Source organism: Gossypium hirsutum, chromosome A10 (genome assembly GCF_007990345.1).
Source record: "Gossypium hirsutum isolate 1008001.06 chromosome A10, Gossypium_hirsutum_v2.1, whole genome shotgun sequence".
Taxonomy (NCBI): domain Eukaryota; kingdom Viridiplantae; phylum Streptophyta; class Magnoliopsida; order Malvales; family Malvaceae; genus Gossypium; species Gossypium hirsutum.
The window spans coordinates 3,351,483-3,374,133 of record NC_053433.1 but is presented as its reverse complement, the minus strand read 5'-3'; the positions used below and the strand labels follow the sequence as shown (position 1 = coordinate 3,374,133).

At 31.2% G+C, this 22,651-nt stretch overlaps 4 protein-coding genes across 5 annotated transcripts; 3 read left to right on the top strand and 1 right to left on the bottom strand.

Moving 5' to 3' along the window:
* Positions 1-2,279: 2,279 nt before the first annotated feature.
* LOC107925127 (F-box protein MAX2) lies at positions 2,280-4,505 on the top strand. The gene has a single exon (XM_041079588.1). It carries the CDS (start codon positions 2,428-2,430, stop codon positions 4,378-4,380), a length of 1,953 nt encoding a protein of 650 aa, XP_040935522.1. The 5' UTR covers positions 2,280-2,427; the 3' UTR covers positions 4,381-4,505.
* A 3,027-nt stretch (positions 4,506-7,532) lies between these two features.
* LOC107924990 (abscisic acid receptor PYL11) lies at positions 7,533-8,495 on the top strand. The gene has a single exon (XM_016855564.2). The coding sequence runs from the start codon at positions 7,779-7,781 to the stop codon at positions 8,310-8,312; it is 534 nt and encodes a 177-aa protein (XP_016711053.2). The 5' UTR covers positions 7,533-7,778; the 3' UTR covers positions 8,313-8,495.
* A 3,206-nt stretch (positions 8,496-11,701) lies between these two features.
* Positions 11,702-15,696, top strand: LOC107925202 (uncharacterized). Its single transcript, XM_016855818.2, has 4 exons — positions 11,702-12,200; positions 12,751-13,873; positions 13,953-15,119; positions 15,209-15,696. Exons 2-4 carry the CDS (start codon positions 12,857-12,859, stop codon positions 15,245-15,247), a joined length of 2,223 nt encoding a protein of 740 aa, XP_016711307.2. The 5' UTR covers positions 11,702-12,200; positions 12,751-12,856; the 3' UTR covers positions 15,248-15,696.
* Positions 15,697-15,849: 153 nt separating this feature from the next.
* Positions 15,850-21,035, bottom strand: LOC107925201 (uncharacterized). Of its 2 annotated transcripts, none has more exons than XM_016855815.2 (8): positions 20,657-21,035; positions 20,216-20,286; positions 18,925-19,244; positions 18,756-18,832; positions 18,627-18,663; positions 16,590-16,779; positions 16,206-16,494; positions 15,850-16,130 (listed from the first exon to the last, which is right to left on the bottom strand). In XM_016855815.2, the coding sequence occupies exons 3-8, from the start codon at positions 19,229-19,231 to the stop codon at positions 15,984-15,986; spliced, it is 1,047 nt and encodes a 348-aa protein (XP_016711304.2). In that variant the 5' UTR covers positions 19,232-19,244; positions 20,216-20,286; positions 20,657-21,035; the 3' UTR covers positions 15,850-15,983. The 2 variants fall into 2 exon arrangements, with proteins under 2 accessions (XP_016711304.2, XP_016711303.2); XM_016855814.2 differs by having other exon boundaries at positions 20,749-21,035.
* Positions 21,036-22,651: the final 1,616 nt, after the last annotated feature.

Genomic DNA, 22,651 nt, shown 5'->3' with positions numbered 1-22,651 from the left:
TTATTTTATTCCAATTCTATTTTTTTCCCTTTTACAAATTTATTGGTTTACAAGTTCTTATCTTAATTCTAACCATCACTTACATATAGAATCAAAGATATTTTACTGAAAATCTTTTAGAAAAATGATATTTGTTAACCTGTGAGGTAAATAAGGGAATCACTTACATACAGAATCAAAGATATTTTACTGAAAAACTTTTAAAAAAATGATAATTGTTAACTTATGAGGCGAATAAGGGAAAAAAAGATAGTGCTTCAATGAAAGAGAAAGGGAATGAGGATTGGGAAAAAAAACTTCAATTTTTGTGAAAAACAAGAGGTTCTACGTGAGTCTATAAACTGTTTTCATGATTCTTTAATAGTGAGGGATAAACTTAATTACACGTATTAAGAATTTTAATGTGAAAGTCTAATTTGATATCAATGACAGTAATGGTGATGTGATGTCCCAAGATGAGACATATTCGCATGACTACCAATTAATTACTTTGAGTTTTCCCATAATCCTCATATAGCCTTAGTGTTAGCAAAGGTGCATGTGAACTAACCATGGATTCGTAGTATCATTGATCCATTGAAAGACATGTGTCAAATTCTGTATAAAGAGTCTATAAAATTCATAGGTTATATTATAAAGTTCGCGATACAAAATATAACAATAATACATTCCACTTACGTCTTAATCCAATACCAATTTAACCACTTTATATTCCATTCTATTTCTTTATCTCAATTTTAAGACTCGAAATTTATATACGTTTCACAATTTTTTAATAAATTTTTTCCAACAAATTCCATTTAACTCAGCGGCCAGTGGAGCTTTCATGCTTAGTGAAAAATTAGGGTTGAATGGGATTTATTGGGACAAAATTTGCCTTATCTTTTCTCCCCTAGTTGTTGTACATAAAATGACATGATGCTTGTACTACTACTATAAATATATTCCTTTTATCTACAGGCAAAAGTTTCCCTACTTAAAATAATTTTAGGTAAAAAACTTTTTTAGTATTTTTTAATTTCAATATTAAGTAAATTGACCTATCTCAATAAAATTAAGGTGATTTAATTTTTATCAATTTTAAAAGTGAGCAACTAAGAACAATTAATTACGACGTTAATATTTTCTATCAAGTGTACATGATTTTGATTGATATAATATCAAATTTAACCCTCAATGTTTATATCTTTTGTGTAAACGTTGACAGAATGTGTAAAGGTTGTGGGTTAAATTTGTTAAAATTAATAAGATATATAAATTTTAAGGACTAAATTTGATATTATACCAAAAAAATATGTACATTTGACCAAAAAAACATTAACGTTGTGATTAATTGGTCTTATTTGCTCATTTTCGAAATTGACAGGAATTAATTGCTTTGGTTTTTTTTTTTTGTAAAGAGACCAATTTGCTTAATATCTATATTGAGAGGGACTAGAAAAATCTTTTTATCAATATTTTCACGAATTTATAGACTTAGAAATATTATATATTTATATAAAAAATTAATTAAAAAATATTTATATAAATCTAAAAAATTCATATAAATAATTACATCAATAATAAAAAATTAGTATGATACATATTATTATTTTATTAATAAAACTATAATTTCACATGATTTTTCTAATTTCATAAAAATAAAATAATTTAGAACTTTTATATGTGCAATTTTATGTGTAATGTTTTTAACAGTCATTTTTTATTTGGTTTTTTATCATTTAATTTTTCATCTCTTTACAATAATTTCATTATAGGTTCCTATCATATCTGCTATTTTTGATACAAAGCCTAAAATTACCCATAGTTCCTCTCAGTCGGTAATTAGGAGTATAATGTGGTTCAACACACTTGAACCTACGTTTTCCTGCACTGACAACAATATTGATACTAACCGAACTAATACTCAATCTACAACTTAATTATAAAGTTGAAGTTTTACCATGAGCAGATTGGATCCATTGGGCAAATATAGGTTCAATCAAAATTTGTTTCTCTGGAGTCCTAAAAGTAAGCATCACATCATTATAGATATAAAGTCGTATAGAATCTCAGAAAGAGACTGGCCAAACTTGAATGGGATATGATACATTCTTTATGGTCTAACATTCTTGCCAAATCTACAACTTAATTTTAAAGTTAAAAGATGTATGATTTTTAAAAATTTAAATTCGAATTTAATTATCTATACAATATTAAAATTTCACCAGGAAATGTATTAACTGAGTTGCTGTACTTGTCAAGTTCTCTCTCTATATATAGATAGATATTTAGCTTCGTCCAGATCACACAACACTGATCTTCCTCAACAAGCTGACCTCCTTTGAATCTTCGTTTATCTTAGCTTATGGCACTTGTCTTTGAAGGCCCATTGTTCGCATACGCAAAATAATTCAAGTTATATTCCAAAAAGCGAAAAAAGAATAAATGGCAGCTGGAACTTCAAGCAACGTTCATCTCCATGATATACCTGATGGGATACTCTCCAACATATTCTCTTTAGAGACTGAAACTCGCACACGCAACGCCATGTCTCTCGTGTGTCTCAAATGGCTCTTGCTCGAGCGCTCCACTCGCAAATCCCTCACCCTTCGCGGTAATATCCGCAATCTCTTCCTCCTTCCTACTTGCTTTCGTGCTGTTACCCATCTTGACCTTTCTTTCCTCTCCCCATGGGGATACCCTCTTCTCGATTCGTTTTCAAACCCACTTGTACTTGCTCAGTTCCTTCGACATGCATTTCCTTCAGTTGTTTCTCTCATCGTTTATGTCCGAAACCCTCTAACTCTCCATCTTTTAGCTTCCCAATGGCCTAACTTGCAACATGTTAAGCTTGTACGTTGGCATCAACGTTGGCCTGCTGCACCTATTGGTTCTGATTTAGTTCCACTTTTCGACCATTGCCCGATGCTTTCATCACTTGATGTTTCACATTTTTATTGTTGGACTGAAGATCTTCCACCGGTAATCCAAGCATACCCTTCTATTGCAACTTCGCTTTCCCATCTCAATATCTTAAAACATGATTCAAGTACTGATGGATTCAAGTCCCATGAGCTTTTGTCTATTACTGCTAGTTGTCCTAACCTACGTAAATTGTTGGCAACATGTATATTTAACCCTCGATTCATTGGTTTCATAAGCGACCAAACCTTGCTGACTCTTGCTATAAATTGTCCTCTCCTTTCTCTTCTTCACCTTGCTGATTCAACTTCAATGTCCAACGTTAGACCCAACCTTATTGAAGATGCAAGTATCAGCTTCGCTACACTTGGGGACGTATTTTCTAAATTGCCTCAACTTGAAGAGCTGGTTCTCGATGTTTGTCACAACGTTAAACACACATGGCCAGCATTGGAGTTGCTTAATACCAAATGCCCCATGCTTAAATCTTTAAAGCTGGGACAGTTCCAAGGAATCTGTAGAGGTATTGCCTCTCCACCAGATGGGGTCGCTTTATGCCAAGGCTTGGAATCTTTGTCCATCAAGAACTGTACTGACTTAACTGATAAAGCTCTGATAGCCATCTCTCATGGCTGCCATAGACTTTCTAAGTTCGAGGTTCTAGGATGCAAGCAACTCACCAGAAAAGGGATGTGGGAATTCACTCATAATCTTCGTAAAACGTTGGTTGATGTGAAAATCTCTTACTGTAAAAACCTCAACGCAGTTTCATCATTGCAAGCATTGGAACCAATCCGAGACCGCATAGAAAAACTCCATATAGATTGCGTGTGGGCAAGCATCATCGGAGAAGAAAAAAGCTTGAAAAATTGGAGTAAGCTACAATATCTTTCCCTATGGATTGCTGTAGGTGAGTCTTTGAATCCACTATCATTATCAGGTCTAAACGATTGCCCATCACTAGAAGAGATACAAATCAAAGTCCAAGGCGATTGCAGGGATCAACCAAAGCCATTCATGGATGCATTTGGGTTAAGTTGCTTAACCTGTTATCCAAATCTTACAAGGATGATCTTAGACTGCAGTGGGGTAACAGGTTATGCTCTTACAGCACCTGTAGGACACACAGATTTAAGCTTGTGGGAGAGATTTTTCCTCAGTGGAATACAAAATTCGACACTCAATGAACTCAACTATTGGACTGCACAAGACGTGGACGTGAATCAACGGTGCCTTTTTCTCCCGGCAGCGGGATTGTTGGCACAGTGTGGGCGTTTAAGGAAACTTTTCATACATGGAACAGCCAATGAACACTTGATGATGTTCCTGTTGGGAAATCCGACACTGAGGGATGTTCAACTTAGAGAAGATTATTGCCCTGCACCAGACAATGATACAATCACAGAGATGAGGGTAGGATCTTGTTGTCGATTTGAGGATGCTCTTAATAGTAGTAGCCGCCATGTTCCTGATTAAGAATTTGTTGGAATTTTTATCAAAGGCAGATTCACAACATTTTTAAGATTAGGTTAAACTACAATTGTAGCTACCCAACTAGTAATAAATTTCTCTTTTGGTCTTCCAATTATGAATAGTTACAAAATAGTCATCCAACTATTCAGTTTTATCTTTTTTGTCACCAACAGGCTAACAGTATCAGCTTTTATAATTAATATAATAACAAATTTATCCATTAACATTTATAAATTATGTCAATTTAGTCTTCATTTAAAAAAAAAATTTAACCTTCAACGTTTACACATTGGTTTGGTATTTTTTTTTTCAGTTTTATTTTCTTTATGACATTAAGAGTTAATTTTAAAATAATGACAAAAGTGAAATTTATTGCTTTGGATTTTTTTTGTTTCTATTTTTTTTTTGTATTTTTTTCAATCAAATTTAGTTGATAAATTTATTTATTTTAACTTTTTAGGTGAAAGGGTAAAAAAGAATGGCAAAATTACAAAAAAAGACTAAAGACTAAATTACACAATACGCAAATATTGAGTGTTAAGGTTGCTATTATGCCAATTTTAAAAGCTACCAACATTAGCCAATTAGTAACCAAAAAAGACAAAATTGAATAGTTGAGTGACTATTTTATAAATTTTCATAATTGAGTGGCTAAAAAAGAAATTTGTAAATAGTTAGGTGACCTTTTTGAGACATGTCATAGTTTTATTACCAAAAAATAAACCTAATAGATGGATGACTACTAGTGTAATTTATTCTTAAATTAGACTAAATTCTTAAATTAAGACCTAACATTTTAAGGGTTGCTCACATAAAAGTTAAACCTTTCAAAATGCTCATTTAAGGTCGTAACTTTTTACAAAAGTACTTAAATGAAAGTCAAACCTTTCAAAGTACTCAAATAAAGGCCAAAACTTTTTGAAAGTGCTCAAATAAGAGCTTCTCAAATGTCGTATATTAGGTCTTAAATTATTTTTCTATTATTTTATTTTATTTTCAAGCAATATTTGATTCAAGTGTCATGTATTTTGTTCTAAATACATTGAGCTGAAGTGCGTGAAAAGTCCTTATGTCAATTTTTATTTTTATAAAAATTAAGTACCTATATAAACATTTTAAAAATTTTGACTCTTATATAAATAACCTAACAGATTCAACCTTAATTTCTGGCCTTAAAATTACGATGTGTAGGACAAAAACCCAAACCATGTTGTCATTGTTAAATCTTTTTCTCTCTTTTATTCCAACAACGGACCATTTCTAGTGGTTCTTGGCCATTCCAAGGCAACAAGTATATAGAACAAAACGAACCCAAGAAATTAAAGAAACTTGAATATAGGAGCATTGTTCTACAAAAAGAATAAGGAGGAAATATGAGAAAAAACAAAAACTCCAGGAACCACTTTCTTTAAAAGAGATAATTACATTTTTTTTGTTAAATTGATATATATTTTTAGTTAAATTTTGGCTGTTAATTTAAAAACAAAAATTAACTTGTTTTTTAATAGTAATACTTACTAAAATTTTAATTTTTTAATAATATTAGTGTGGCAACCCACGTGATAGTTTACGTATGTTTTATATTTATATGACACTATTTATCTTATTTATTATATCAACAAATAATTAAAAAATTATAAATATATTTTAAAAAATCTATATATAAAGTTTATAAAAAATAACATAAAGTGCACGTGAATTGTCATACGAGCTGTCATGTTTAAAATTTAATGTTTTAGTTACTATTTTTATTAAAAAATAACAAATCTACTCTTTTTGTAAGGTTGGTGGTCAAATTTGACATTTTTTTAAAAAAATTAAGGTCGAACTTAACTAAAAAATTAAAAAAATTAAATTAACAAATAATATAAACATTAAAGATTAAATTTATCATTATGCCCTTTTAAAAATCAAACCTTTGTTGATATTACTAAACCATGAAAAGAAAGAAACTTTTGTTTATACTTTGTTTCTTTTTGGGTTGATACTCTAAGATATTTATTTATTTAATTTAACTTCTTTTAAAAAGGGAAAAATTAAAAGAAATATTCTTACTAGATTTTATTCTTTGAAAACTTTATTTATTAAATGAATTTTAAGTAAAATAAAAAATATTTTAATTTTTATAAAATATTTATTTATTTTTCTAATTTCAAGTTTAAATTTATATTAATTATTTTTTATGTCTAATTATTTTAATGCATATATATTAAATAAGCATAATATATTGCTCATATTATTATATTGATAGCCAAACATAATTTAATTTTATTTAGATTGTTATGTAAAAAAAATGCAAATTAAAAAAAATTAAAAGTTTATTCGGATCTAATAGAAATAAAAAATTTTATTTAAAATAAAGATAAAGTTTTTTTTTTTTGAAAAGCAAAATATAGTACTACATCACGAGAGTACTGAAATTTTTGAATTTGTTGTGGATAAATGATCACGAGCATCACGCATCTCTATTTTTTCATGGTAATTTCGCACCGACCACAACCGTTATGAAAATCAGAAGATAAAACAGCTATAGAAAAATAAAAATGAAAGGGTAAAATATATTTAAAAAATATATTATAAGTTAGTAAGGGTTAAATTGAAGTTTTGTCTTTTAAAAAATTATAAATATATATCAACTCGATAGAGGTGTAGTTAGGAGGGCTGGCCCTAAAATGAAACTTTTTTCATTTAAACTATTTAAAATTTTAAATTTATAAAGATAGAATTATATTTTACCTCTTAAAAATAATAAAAATTTAATTTAATTTTTTAAAAATTATAAAAATATTAATTTAATTTAATTTCGACTCGATTTTTTGACTTCCTCCATGCAACTCGATAAATCTTTTAATATATAATATTTATTGTTTTGGACCTGAAAAATATAAAGAAAATTTTTGATAAATTTTTTGACAAAACTAAAAGACTTGATTGGTGGGAAAGCTCAATTCTTTTAAAAGGGGTAGAAGAGCACATGGGTAACGACCGCTAAAGCCCACTCTGATTATACGCAATTGGCAGAAATGCAAATTGCGCATTCACATGGCTCATTGTTTTGCAGTTTGCAGTGCAACCAACGTTACGTATATTAAGTAACCGCCTTCAACTTGCAACCAAACACCTTTAAAAAGCTGATAGATCCAAACTCAGATACAATCAATCAATCAATCAATCCCATTGCCTGCATGTGTGTTTTTTTATTACATTTTCTACTCTTTATTTACATAAAGAAAAAAGCATATCTATTTCCCAGTTTTCGAAGTTTTCAATGTTCTTATCTTTTACATCATCTCATGATCTGATCTGCCAGTTGCATGCTTTCGTTTAAACCACCGCCTAATATATCTATATATTAATGGTAACATACATACAGGACTTGGGGTTAGGGTATAGTTTAGTCAATGGCAGATACAATAATGAAAAAAACCCAATATCACACTCTTGGTTTATCACCGAACCAATGCGGTTCAAGCTTGGTTCAATCCATAGATGCACCGCTTCCTCTAGTATGGTCCATACTCCGCCGCTTCGACAACCCACAAGCTTACAAACAGTTCGTCAAGAGCTGTACGTTGAGTGTCGGTAACGGTGGAATAGGGAGTGTACGTGAAGTGATGGTCGTGTCGGGGATGCCGGCAGCCACGAGCATGGAGAGGTTGGATCGATTAGATGATGACTTGCATGTTATGATGGTTAGCATTATTGGTGGTGACCATAAGCTTGTGAATTACCGTTCCACTACTAGTTTGCATGAAATTGGAAGTGAAGAAGAAGGGAATGGCGGGAGAACGGTGGTGGTAGAGTCGTACGTGGTGGATGTCCCAGCGGGGAATAGTAAAGAAGATACATGTTCGTTTGCTGATATGATAATTGGTTGTAATCTTAGGTCTTTAGCTAGGGTAACAGAAGGATTGGCGAATTCAAACAATTTATGACCTTTACTTTTTTCTTGAATAAAGCTTTTCGTGTCACTTTTTTTCTCCCTTATTTATAGGAGATCAAAATAATAATTTTCTTCCCAATTCTTGAAACCCTTTCATGGGTTTTTTTTGGGGGAGGGCGATAGTATGTATGGAGGTGCTATAATTTGATATTTATGCTATAATAAATTGGTCAAATTGTGCTGCTTTTTTTTATTTTTATTTTTTTATAAGGGGTGGATTTAGTAGTTGTAGTTTAATTTGATCCATTTTAATTTATGCACTTTTTGAATTATTTATTTTTAATTTTTGTATTTTTTTTAAAATTTTAAAAAATTTAGTCTTGATCAAACGGTAATAGATAAATTTGTTTAGTTAAGTGCTATTATTATTCACGTATTATGAATAAAGTTTTAGATTTAGTCCATGTTCTCCATCTAGATCATTTTTAATAGTTATATTTTTCGAAATTTTAATCTTGATTGAAACAATAATTGTTGAATCTATTAACTGATTTTTTTTGTGAATAAAATGTGAAAATAACAAGTTAACATGATATTACACATTTGATAATATATTTGCTACATCAATTTTTAAAAATAGCATAATTTAACTAATGAATTTAATAGCTAACATTTGGTAAAGACTAAAATTTTAAAATTCTAAAAGTACAGGGATTGAAAATAAAAAAATTAAACTACATGGACTAAATCCACAAATCTAAGCTAATAAATTTTAGTAGGTTAAATTGATTTATTTCCCCCTTCTACTTCGTTGCTTTTTTTTTTATGATTGAAAGCATTTTTCATATTTATTTTACTGTCCATAAAAAATTATATTTTTCAAAGTTTATTATTGTTTTTTTCAACAATATCGCCTCTAAAGTGTGAACTTGAACTCTCTGAAATTACAATATATCTTATCACTGTATCTAACATCAATTTTTTAGGAGACTATCCATTTGTTGATCTGATCAATTCGATTAAAAAATGACAAATTCAAAAAAATTAAAAACCGGTTCAATTAAATTTTCAACCGAATCAATTAATCCGTACTAATTTTCACTTCAATTGATTCAATACCATTCTCTAAATCGATATGTTAACCGATTTCTAGTGTCACTAGCCGGTCCAGTCCAATTGAAACTTCAAACATCATTGACTTGTTAATTGTTGCCCGGAGTTTATAGACAAACACAACTTGGTGTTTGGGCTTGTCTCAATCTAGGCCCTTGAGCTTGAGGGTTTCTTTTTAGTTTTGGGCTTTACCTTACTCTTCCCTTGATGGGGTTCGCTAGAAGGCAATGATAAATAATATAGATGGGGGGAGACAAGGGAAAGTGGGGATGAGCAGTCCAAAAAACATCCCCAGTCCCCACCATGTGCAGTCGGCGGTAATGGATGAGATGGGCTCTACATTCCTCGGCGTGTCACTTGGGGCATTGGAATGACCTCTGGTTACGTACAATTTCTCAGCTTTTTACCCACACCAAATTCCTTTTGCTTTAGGTAAAAGCACTCACTCCCCCATGGCCCATCCTATATTCACATTCAAAATTGGAATTGATTACACTCGTTCTTTTTTGTACATGTTACAATCTATTTTCTATACTTATTTGGGCAAAAATAACAGTAAATTAAATAAAATTGTTAAAAGTTAAAAACCCTCTTAAAACCATTAGCCACTTTAGTTTATATTGTTGATGAAAATGGGACATGAAACTCACAAATTCTTTTGAGGGCCATGGAAGCAAACAAACAAAGAAACTTGAAAAAAAATGGCCCGTCCCATGTGTAAGAAGCAAACATTTCCACTCTGCTTCTCTCAGCACCTGATGCCGGCCATGGAATATGGATTTTGGTCATAGGCAAGATAAATGGCTAACACATGTGTATTTGATCCGCTTATTTAGGCAAATTATAAAGCCACTTTACCCTAATTTTCTTATTACTTAATCATCTCTGTTTAATTTGAAGACAAAAAGAGCTTTGGGGGTATTGCGTGTTTAATTAAACCAGGGATTCTGGTCTGCCTACTTTATTTGATATCTAATCTACTTTTTTTTTTATCAATCAATATATAATAAAAAGGTCATTATATCATGCAACTAAATTAATTTAAACCAAATATTAAATTCAATCACATTAAAAAAATACAATTAAACTATTAAAATAATTAATTTATGATTTTTTCTATTCACACCATTTGCATCAGTCGAAAGTCAAACAATTTTCCTTTTAAATTTTCAACACTGATCATTAGAATGACTAGTATATATATTATTCTATTCAAATTTCTCAAATATAAATTTATTAATAATTTATTTACTTTAAGTATAATTTACTCATCTATTTTTTATCAATCAATATAATAAAAAAAAAAGTTGATTATATCATGAAACCAACTTAAATTAAAATCAAAATATTAAATTGTATCACATAAAATTAGATTTAAAAGGTTCTTATTTTGTGTTATAGTCAATGTCGTCGTATCAATTTATCAACCAACCATAATAAAGAAAAAAAAAATTGATAGTGGAGTAAGCAGTCACGTTTGAAAGGAAAAAGAAGAAAAGAAAAGTAAAGTGATTATGATAGGAAAAAGACATAAAATATAAATAATTAAAATAAAATTTATTTATTAATACCAGAAAAAGTGAATTTAAATATGCATTATTTTTTTATTTACAATAAAAAATCTGACTGTGTTTAATTTTAAACACTACTTATTTTCTTACAAATTTAATTATGTACAATGATTGATTATAGCTACGTCGACACACTACTCAATTTCAGATACATTGCCGGTTTAATATTAATAATATTTAAATTAAAAAAATATTCTTTTTATGCCATATTAAATAACTCAAATTGAATTATTAGTCTAGTACATGCATAGGAAATATAAGGACGCAGCTACAGGAAAATGTGGGATCTTGGCTCCTAGCTAAACTGTCCATTTAAGTTTTTAAATTATTCTTATAACAATTTTATTATAAGTGTTTATTATATTTATTTTTTATATAATATTTATAATTATATATAATTTCTCATTAACTCGTAAATAAGAAGATAATATGTTTTAATATACTAAAATTTATATCTTTTTATACTAATAATAATATTTATACTAATCAAATTAAAATTCAATCGACTAATTTTTTAATTAAACGTGAAATTTATATTTTTATCCTCATAAATTTTAACCATTTTTGATTATTAAAAAGGACCGTTGGCTTATCAACCATCACAATTGATACCCTCCTCAACTGTATGCTCGTGACCACACCTTACCATCTTTAACTCTTCAATAATGACTAAAATCCAACCAACATGTTTTCATCTTTGCCCTAAAATCTAAGAAACAGCCATTTCTAACAATATCATGGCTTTAACTCCATTTTTGTTTCTGTTGTTTAATGTAATTTTTCATGCATTTTTCGAAAGTTTTTAGCTTTGACTTGTTCTTAATACTGCAAAAAAGAAAAAAGAAAAGAAAAGAGAGAGATACTATTTTCAAGCCATGAAATTTCATCAATGGGCTACGGATTATATTTTTAATATAAAAATAGTAAAAATAGAAGAACCTATATATAAACCACAGAACGAATATAATATAAAAATAAAAAATAAAAATAAATTTAAGAAAGGAAATGAAAAGTCTGTTAAAGTAGAAATAGAATCTACAGTCTCTTAGAATTCTCAAATGCAAAATGCATATACATAGAAAAGAAAGCTCAGTACTGTCCAATTTCTCCCTTTCTCTCTCTCTCTCTTAATTTTCTTCACTTTTCTTTATCCTCACTCATTCCCTTAACTCTTGCCACCATCTTAGGACAATCCCCAAAGCTCAAAAAACCTCAAAGCATCAATCAGCTCATTCATCTCTCCCTTACTGTCACAGGTATGTATGTTTTTTTTTTTTTTTTACGTTCAACATATGTTTATGTTGTTCGAAGTTTGAAACTTGAAACCAACACTAGTTTTTTTTTTTGTTAAAGATAAAGATTCTTGTTTCTTTTGTTAATCTAGCGATGTTGTTATACATGAAGTTTTATTTTTTCTTGTTGGAAAAGGTTGAAATATTTATGACAGTCTTTTAAGGTTTCTTTTACTGGGATTGAATTTCCTTGGTGATTCCAATAATGGGTATGGCAGAGTAGATGAAATTCAGATCATGTAATCAATGCGTTTTCATTTGATTTTTTTTCGTCGCCTGAAATTTAATGTCGGTGTCTACCGATATCTTATAAATTTACAATCTTTTTTTTTTCCTAAAATGGACTTCAAGTCAAATCTTTGTCTGGTTGTTGGGGATGTAATACATTGAATTCTGTAATTAATTCTACTTTTGATTCAATATAGGGTGGTAGATTATGGAGATATAAAGTATACTGGGTGTTCATTGCAATTAGTCTAGGTTCTTAAAATAATTAGTTTTAGCATATTTACAGGTATTTTGCCATGGTGTTATACTTATGATCCAACATGTATCATCTGCTATGCCATGTTTTGAGTTTTTGAGCTATATTTGGAAGGAAAACTGTTGAATTTCTTGAAATGGAGGAAAGGAAATTGAATTTTAATGCTCCACTTTTATCGGTGAGGCGATTTTCGGGGACATCTTCATTTCAAGATAGAAATAAGCAGAAAATCATTGAGAATCCTGCCCCTGCTATACGAGATGCTCTCCCCTGGTATAGCTCGGATGCGAGTTTGGATCAAGTAACCGAACCTGTTGCGGTTCCTTTTGTATGGGAACAGATCCCTGGGAAAGCAAAAGGTGGCGTTGAGCATGTGTTCGAGATGGATAAGGAAGCTTCTGGTACTCCGAGGCTTCCGCCAGGACGGGTTTTGCAAGTCGTGAAGCCTCCTGTGGAGAATGACTGTGTGAAGCAGAATATGGCTAGGTCCCAAGCTGAAACATATTCCGTGAATGATAATGCGACTAAATTAGACTGCTTGAATGACGGAACAAATGAGAAATGTGTCTTGGAATCTGAAAACGATGATGATGATGATGATGTTTATTCTGATGCACTTGATACTTTGTCCCCGACAGATTCATTCTCCATGAATTGTAGTATAAGTGGTTTAAGTGGACTAGATGGCCTGGTTGCAAAACCATCAGGAACATTCTCTACCGATCCACAAACTCAGGATTTCATGCTGCGTCGGTTTTTGCCTGCTGCCAAGGCAATGGCCCTGGAGACACCTCAGTATTCTTTAAGGAAACAATCTACGGCACCCGAACAACCTAGAGAGGTTAAGAAATTGGTTGTTGCGGATAGGAAACCTCTTGTTAATCAATATGAGACAGCTATCGTTCCGTATCATAACCAGGATGTAGATGAAGAAGAAACAGATGATGAATCCATTGACTATCAGGATTCTGGCAACTTATCGAGAAAAGCTTGTGGCTTGTTGCCTCGGTTATGCTTCAAGAACTCTCTGTGCCTCTTAAATCCTGTTCCTGGATTAAAAGTTAGGACCCACTCTTCAATGTCTTCTACTCGCGATGTCGCAAAACCGTGCAAAGCTACCTACTTGAAGTCTCACAGCCAAATTGCTGAGAAGGTTAGTATGATTCTTTTCTGTATTTTCGATATTCGGGTACACACTGCTTGTGTGTTGAAAGTATTTAGAATCTTTGCAGAATGCTCGGGATGTTGTTCATAAGGACAAATCAGCTAGGGGAGTTCGATCCCCTCAGCTCCCCATGAACAAATCTGATGGTGCATTTGAACCACCTAGGCTCTCCAAGGACAAATCCGATACTGCATTTCAATCGCCCAGGCTCTCCAAGGACAAACCAGATACTGCATTTCAATCACCCAGGCTCTCAAGGGACAAACCGAATTCTGACGTTCAATCCCCTAGGCTCCCTGAGATAGGGAAAGAGCTGATATGCGTATCAAATCAGTTTAGCAGCTCAAATGACCAGCAGATAGTGTATAAGTCACCTCCCAAAAAGCTTCCAGGTAGTGCTCGCATTTCTCCGTATCGTAGGGAGAGACCTCAATCACCGTTCCGTGGAGGGGGCTTTCTTGGCATGCCTAAAGAAGCTGAGAAATACAAAGCTAATATGATGGTTAAGTATACCAGAAGCAATAACAACTCGCAGGAATTAGTACCGTATCAGTGCAGCAGACAAGGCTCAGGTCCTCTAAGCCCTGCAGTTGAGAAAACTTTGTATGTAGATACTGTGAATGAAATGGCAAGTTCAAATTCCAATTCCTCGGATACGAAAGTCCAAATGGATTCCATTGGAAAACATTCAAATACCTTAGAAGTGAACAAAGTGTTGGAAGAACCTGCTACCATGGAATCTCCCAATCAAGATACAAAAGGCCTTAGTCTCTTGGATGGAAAAGGCATATTGGAATACGAAACCGCAGGGTCAGTCAAATCCAGTCGATCTTCTTTCTCCGACAAACCTGATCTCAGAGGTCAAGCAGAAATGATAGATTACTTCAAACAGAATGGAGGACTTGATCAAGAATTTAAGTCCTTGCAACGTATAAAAGTCAGAGCTGATGGAAATCTGACCCCTACCGTTATTGATGATTCGAAAGCTGCTGATGAAACTAAGGCTGGTTCCGATCACTCTCCTCTTGCACCTCCTTTGCCAAAAACACCATCCGAGTCTTGGCTTTGGCGTGCTCTGCCTTCAACGGCATCTAGAAAATCATCTTTGCAGCCTTACACCGGTACTCGTTTTAAACCTAAGAAACAAGAACCTAAGGAACCTTCTACTGATACCAAGTGGGAAACAATTGTCAAAACTTCCTACTTGCATCATGATCATGTCCGCTATTCTGAGGTAACCTTTTTCATTCTTTAACAACGATATCCTATTCTCTAATGAGATCTTTTATCTATATGAAATTCTAACATTTGTGTCCATTGCAGGAACTAGTAACCCCTTTTTCTCAGCAATCAAAAACTTGAAAAAGCACTGAGAGCATCACTGCATTCCTTGCACTCACTGCCTTTGTTTTGCAGTTTCGGTTCCAACGTGGTCAGAGCTGGTTAAGATTTTGCAGCAGCCTACCATTTTTCTTCTTTCTTCCAAGAGCTTCTCCTTCCACTCTCCTTCTATGGGCAACTGGATTTGTTAGCTCTTGTTATTGTACAAGCTTGTAAGTTGTTCATTTCTTTTTCCCTATACATCACCCATAAGTGCCGGCTGAGGCTGCTGTTATGTCAAAGTCCGATTCGAATCTTGTAATGACCACAAAGATCTTTCTTTTTCCTTTTTTACCTTTTGTACTTGGTTGTGGTGCTTCTCTTGCACTCGGGTCTCAACAGATTGTTGCGAAAAATATATTGGACTACAAGCAAAACTTGGAGTGAAAATTGTTCAAAAATAGTAATCAAACTATTGTATATTTTTTCTATTCTTTGTTCTTTTGGGCTTTTTAAGATCTTTCACCCCCCATAATTTCTTTTGCTTTTTTTCCCCTTTGTTAAGCCTTAACCCCATAGGTTTAGATGATCATCATTCCATCATTATTAGTTTCACCATGCATGCATGAACTTGACATCTAATCTTCAAAGCCAAAATCATGAATGTTATTGATGAAAATATACACCCTACAGTACACAACAAATTGTCAATTACAGCTCACAAACCTTCATATTCATCAAGTATAGGCCAAAAGCACCTCAAACATTAGCAACATGATTAAGAAAGTGAAAGCTGAGTGCTAATTTCATGTGTTCCTTTACAATGGTTATTCTTCTCTTCATCAAAATTTCCATTTCTTTGGCTTAGTCTTAACTGCAAATCAGGCAACCGTTCCCTGTCCTTGAGCACTTTATCTTGATTCCACTGCATTTCAAATAAAGAACACATTAATCAATGCTCATTATATATGTAAACAAGTTTAGCAAGCATAACTATCACCTCAAACTCTGTTCTACAGCTACTGAATTTGGTCAAGGGTTCATGCTTGTCTTCATCTGAGCTTGATCTTTGCCAAAAACAATGTGATTGAGACTGCATGTCCTTGTACATATTTCCATTAACCTTCCATCTGTTACTAATCCTTTCAAAAGGATGCCATCTCTTCTCTTCAAGAAACCTGCTTGCCATTGCTCTAATGGGTCCAGTTCCATGAATTTGGTTTTGAATGTAGAAGCCGTTTTCTTGTCCAAAGGCTTTGCTTATGAAAGAATTTGGGAATTGGTGGTGCCTATGCATACAAAGAGAGGGATCATTAAGTATACAAAAATGGTGTAGCATTAAATCAAACTTGGGAAATAATTAGTTTCTGGGTTTCATCATCACCTTGGGAAGTTAGCTTTGAAAGTAGTGTCGCTACCATCAAGAGATTCACTGGCTAAAACAATTCCACCATTTTCCATTCTGAAATGTTGTTGTTGATGATAATGATGGGGACTGAAGGTAGTAATGGCCTGACACAACAAGCTCCCAAATTCACCCTTTCCTTGAATTGCTGTTTTACTTTGGCTTAAAACTGCATGACAATGCAAATATTGTATGAGTTGAATGTACAATACTATTAAGCTTTAATCTAACTCCTTCCATGTAATAATAATATATGATATGGTTCACTGTTATTCATGAATTTTATTTCTTTCGGGCATACACTTCATATTTGGATCCTATCTTACACTTTATAACCTAGTTACTTTTGTTTTACAATTCAGTATTTTAGAATAAAAATTGGTGTAATTTTAATTGATATTTATTTTAAGTTAAAATAAAATATAAATAAAGGAATTAAAAGAATTCCAGCTTAGGTCTACCAAATAATAATTTATTATTTAAAAAGGAAAATATGATTTTAATATAGGTTAAATTCTAAGGACAGTCCTTATACTTATCGATTTGTGCAGATTTAATCTCTCTACTTTTATTTGCTCAAAATTGGTCTCTCTACTTTTCGATTGCTCATTTTCAGTCTATCTGAAAATTAGGTTTTTGCGAGCACTGCACTTACAAGAAGCAGATACGAGTAAGTTTTGATTCAACAGTGCACAAAACACGAGTAGATTTTCTAAAAGACTCTTTTTTATTTTTGCTTCAATTATTAATTTTTTTAAAAATATTATAGAAAATTTAAAAAAACTAAAACTTAATATAATCACCTCTAATTAGAAATCACTATTCAATTAATTATGAATTTATTCTTACATAATTGAAAATTTAATTTTCTTAATAATAAACTTTGAAAAAAAGTCCATCTTACAACTCTTCCTACTTGCTTCTTTAATATTCCTTCATGGCTTCCCCTAATAACCAAAACTAAAACAAAACATTCATTTTTCTAAAAATGGAAACCTCAAAAGTAGAAAGGAAAGAAAGTTTCATGTCTTTTTTTTTTTTTACATGTTATAAACAGGAATGTGGATTCAGATATTTCGTTAAAATAATTCAAAAAGGTTATTGTAAGTGACTTAAGTTGTTAATAATTAAAGTTAAATGATAGAATTTGATTATATCAAAAACTTATGATCTATGTAAAAGTTGAGGTTAAGTAAGTATTTTTCTCTATCTTTAATTTATTGGCCAATATGCGAAACTTTATATATTTTTTAATTTTTTTATAATTTTTTACATTTTAATAATTAAGTAAAAATCAAAAAAGTATGATCGAATTAACAAAAGTTATAAAGGTTGAGGGACTAAATTTGTGATTACAAAATTTTTAATAGAGTTGATTGAAAAAGTTAATGAAGGGACTGAAAATGAGAAAATCCAAAAGTAGAGAAGTTAATTTTAAGCAAATAAAAGTAGAGGAATTAAATCCACACAAATTAATAAGTACACGGATTATCCTTAAAATTTAACCTTTAATATATGATCGATTCTTGAGGATTCACACATTTTTTAGAATAGAATTTGAAGCCCTTAATGAAAAAAAAAAGAATTTGAAGCCCTAAAATTGCAACTATCATACTTTTACCATTGAGGCCTCTAGATTAGGAGTCAAATTGTATTTTTCCTTTTTTATTACAAATGGTAAATTAGTTTTTGTACTTTAAATAAAAGAGCAAAATGGTTAATTCTGTTAAAAAATGTATCTATTTGTACTGTTAAAAATGGTCATAACTAACAAAAAAAACCAGATAATGATATGTGGTGTGTACCTCATCTAACTACTTGAACCAATTTTAAACCGCAGGAATGGATTAATTTTTTAACAAAAATACCAGTTCACTACAAGAATTAATTTGTCAATTTCATAGAAGAGACAAAATGTAATCCCTAATTTTACCACTGCCATATACTTTCACGTTTACTTTATAAGATGACATGAAATGAAAGTAGTAAATAATAAGAAGGAAAAAAGAACTTCACCTTGTCCAGCCTCATCAAGCTTCTTACTTCTATACATCTGAAAACAAGAATATCATCAATGGATTGAAAACTTGAAACTATTGCAAGCAAATATCAAATCAAAATGGTTCTTTTTTTTTTTTCTTTTACCTGTAAATGACTTTTTACATGGGCAATGCTGAGTCCCCTCACATTCATCAATTGCAGAACTAACTTTGGAGTTGCTCCTGCAACAATTTAAAATCATTTACAAAAATTTATGATTTCAGAAAAGTTTTCAGAAGGAAAAGAAATGATGCTTAATATTTGATGAACTTACTCTCTTGACCACCAAGCCTTTCAACAGCACGCACGAATGAGTGATGCAGATCAGGAGTCCATCTAAGCCGAGGCAATTTCGACCGTACGTATTGCCTTACTCTTCTTCTATCGTTGCCATTGCCATTGTTATTATTGCTTGAACTCCCTTCAGTTATGTTCTCAATCTCCTCTTCGACACTGGTTTCACCGATACAATCCCTTTCACTACCAGCTTCGTCATTCAAGTCGAAGAACGAACACTTACGGGACCGGGACGGCATTGCACACACATCCTCACCTTGTTCTTCATCATGCATCTCTATCATTGCTTGATGAGAACTGGAAAAATGGAGAAAAGGATATTAAAAGGCAAGTGAAACAAATAGCATCATATACCATTGCAATGGCACACAAATTCCTCTATGATCATCATGCAAGAAAATAAAAGAAACAGTCTTGGTTTGTGTTTATTAATTATACCCTTAACTGTCAAATCTGTTTACTTAATGCAACATTCATTTGCATAATGTCTAATAAAAAACTTCTTCAAATTTGCAGCTGAATCCACTCCTACTATTTTGTTACATTTAAACCATCTTTTATGAATAATAAAAGACATTACTTGTATGCAACCTACCAATTCCAACATTACTTAATAAACTTGGACCCTTGAATTAAACATGCAATGAATCAATAAAATAAAATCTGAAAGTTATGGGATAAAGGTTTTGAGTTTTGAATCCAAGACTTAATGTTAATTTTTTTTAATGTAATTGTGATTTGAACATAAATTATTTTTAAAAAACGTGAAATTCGATTAATAAATCACAATTTAGAGTTCATATCGATAATCAGTTATCAAGACAATAAACCTAAATACCAAAACCCATCAGAGCTTTTAAATGATTTAGATGAAGATATAGTTAAGGTGTTGTAATATGCAATAATTAGCAACAATTTCCAACATTTGCTGAGTTTTAAAACCTCTCAACTGCACCCCATATAGGTGATCTAAATAGATGTAATGACATTTTTTTAAGTGATAGGTTTACCTGCACATACTTATTGCAGTGTGCAAAGGGTTTTTAATTATTACAACATTTATGGGACATCAAAATGTAGAACATATATGCCTTCTCTATGAGAAACAACTCTTTCTAGAGCTTGATGAAAAAAAAAAATTTCGAGAAGATCTTATTTTAGATTTCAGTATACATATATACGATTTATTAGGTAAATTCATTATTATTGCTGAAGGTACTAATGCAGGAGAGAAGAAAATGAGGGTCAGATGTCACAGTCACACTTACATATTGACCTAAATCTTTGCTTGAGTGACACTATGAAGCCAACCTTACAGATTTGTGTAATATCTCAGTTTCTGCAAAAATAAAAACAGCTATCTATGTTAATCTGATAACACAAATGGTATGTTGTGCAAGAAAAAACTTTAGAAGATATTTTCAACTTTTGATTTATACGATATGATTATATTATGAACCCCCCCCTTAAAAAAAAGAAAAAAGAAAAATAATATGTAAATTTATGTGGAAAATGATAAAAAGAAATTATTTCAGAAATGAAGAAGTGGAAAGCAGCTCATCATCACCTGGTAAACATCATCTTTCATTCATTCATTCATTCAAGAACACACTTCCATATTACTTATCCATACCCTAGTTTTAAAATTTAAAGGGAAATAAATAAATCCAATCCCCAGACACAGACAAAGAACAACACAATTAACTTACCCTAAAAAGATTTTAATTATAAAAAAGTTGAATCAGTGGCACAACAAAGAAACCATGTCTTCTCTTTTTCCCTCAAAGATACAAATATTTACCATACAGAAGATGAAGATTCCTGAAGCCTATATTCCTCTCAACTTGTTGATCATCAGATTATTCTTCTACTTGAGACTTGGTTTAAGCATATGATATTTCATATATACATAGAGAGAGAGAGAGAGATTGGCTTCAAACAAATGGTGAAGAGAGAGAAGGAAAAGGAATCTGGGTAAGGTTTTTCAACTTGGTCTGGGTTTCATTGAACCCTGGTCTTTTAAGTCATCAATATATATATTGTAAGACCTTCATCTATATTTATGGTTTAAAACAAAATAAAAATTAACCATGTTTAGACACCATCCACTTGTTCTCTTTATAATGTAAAATAATCAGTCTTTCCAATTATAGATATACATTGCCACTGTTGCATATTCATGCCTTTCCTTACTCCTATAGTTTGTCACTATTAGTGTGTGTTTTGGTGTATTTTTCTATATTTTATTATCAATAAAATTATATTTTAAAAATTATCAATTATGTTTAATATTTCAATTAAATGATTATATTATATTTTAAATATAATTGTAAAAATAAAAAAATATTAAAATTTCATTTCAATCGATATGAGTCGATACATATTAAAAACTAGATATATTGTTCCAGTTTATGTTTTTTTTTTAAATTTAAAATAAAAATTTAGGATCAAAACTAAAAGTTTGTCTTCTCCAAGTTTTCACTTTCTTTGGGGATTAAACTAATTGTTTGACCACTCCTTGTTTCTTTTTTTATTTAACAAAATGGGACATAAATAAAATTACCATTTTTTTGGTAAGAAAATTATATGGGTCATTTCTTCATTAACCCATCAATTTATTCCTACCTAAACAAAGACTTTTTATTTCTCAAATTTATAGATTCCTGTTAAATCAGAGCAGCACTCTTGTCTTGTCCCCATGTTCTTATTACTTTAGAGTCCACCACTTTAATTTATATGTTGCTATGACTTTGTTGATTTTGGGCAAAAAAAAAGGGTCGTCCTTGTAATAAAATTAGAATTATTTTATGGGGTCAAGAAACATTTTAGTCAATTTTGGTGGGTCTACTTTCTTTTTTTTCAAACAAGTTGCCTCAATCGTTTTCCTTAAAATTTTTTTTTCTTTTTCAATTTTCAAACAGCAGAAAAAATGAGCAAAGAAGAATATTGATATACATATATATATGTAGAAGAATTTGAGAAAATTTTACTTTGTTTAATTTTTAAGTCACCCTTACATCAAACCATAGATTAAAACTAGAATTAATACAGTATGATTTTTGGTCCAATAATAAAATCCAACATGTTATGAGATTAGTTTAGTATTTTTTGCTAACATCAAAAGGGTTTACTTTCCCATGCTGAGAAAATAGAAATTTGGACTGTTTTGTCTTCTCCTAATCTTTCATATATATATATATATATTTATATAAATAAATAGAAAAGGAATAAGTTGAAGGATTAGGTTGGGGTAAATGACATCCAAAAGTAGCTCGTTATGAGTGACATATAAATGAATATTTATGTTCCAAGAACAGAGATGATAGATCGATTTTTTAAGGATTTAAAAGTAAGAAATTTTTTATTTATTAACAGAGACAAAACAACTTGGAACAACACTTGTTTGTTGTCTTCTCCTTTGCATGGGGAGTTGACATTATTAAACTTTGAGAATCTTTCAAAGAATTATTTTAATAAAAAAAAGGTGATAAATCCATAAATCAACTTTTTATTACCAGTAATCTATTGTTATTATTCTGTTTGTTTCTTTATGATTGTTTAGTCTTCCTGTTTGGTCCCTTATCACGCAAGAACCGGCCGGCTCACCATATTGCCTCATCTGCTTTTCCCACTATAGACACGACGGTCTGAATTTGATCGACGTGAAAAAGAATAAAACATAACCAATTCAAAATATAAGCTTT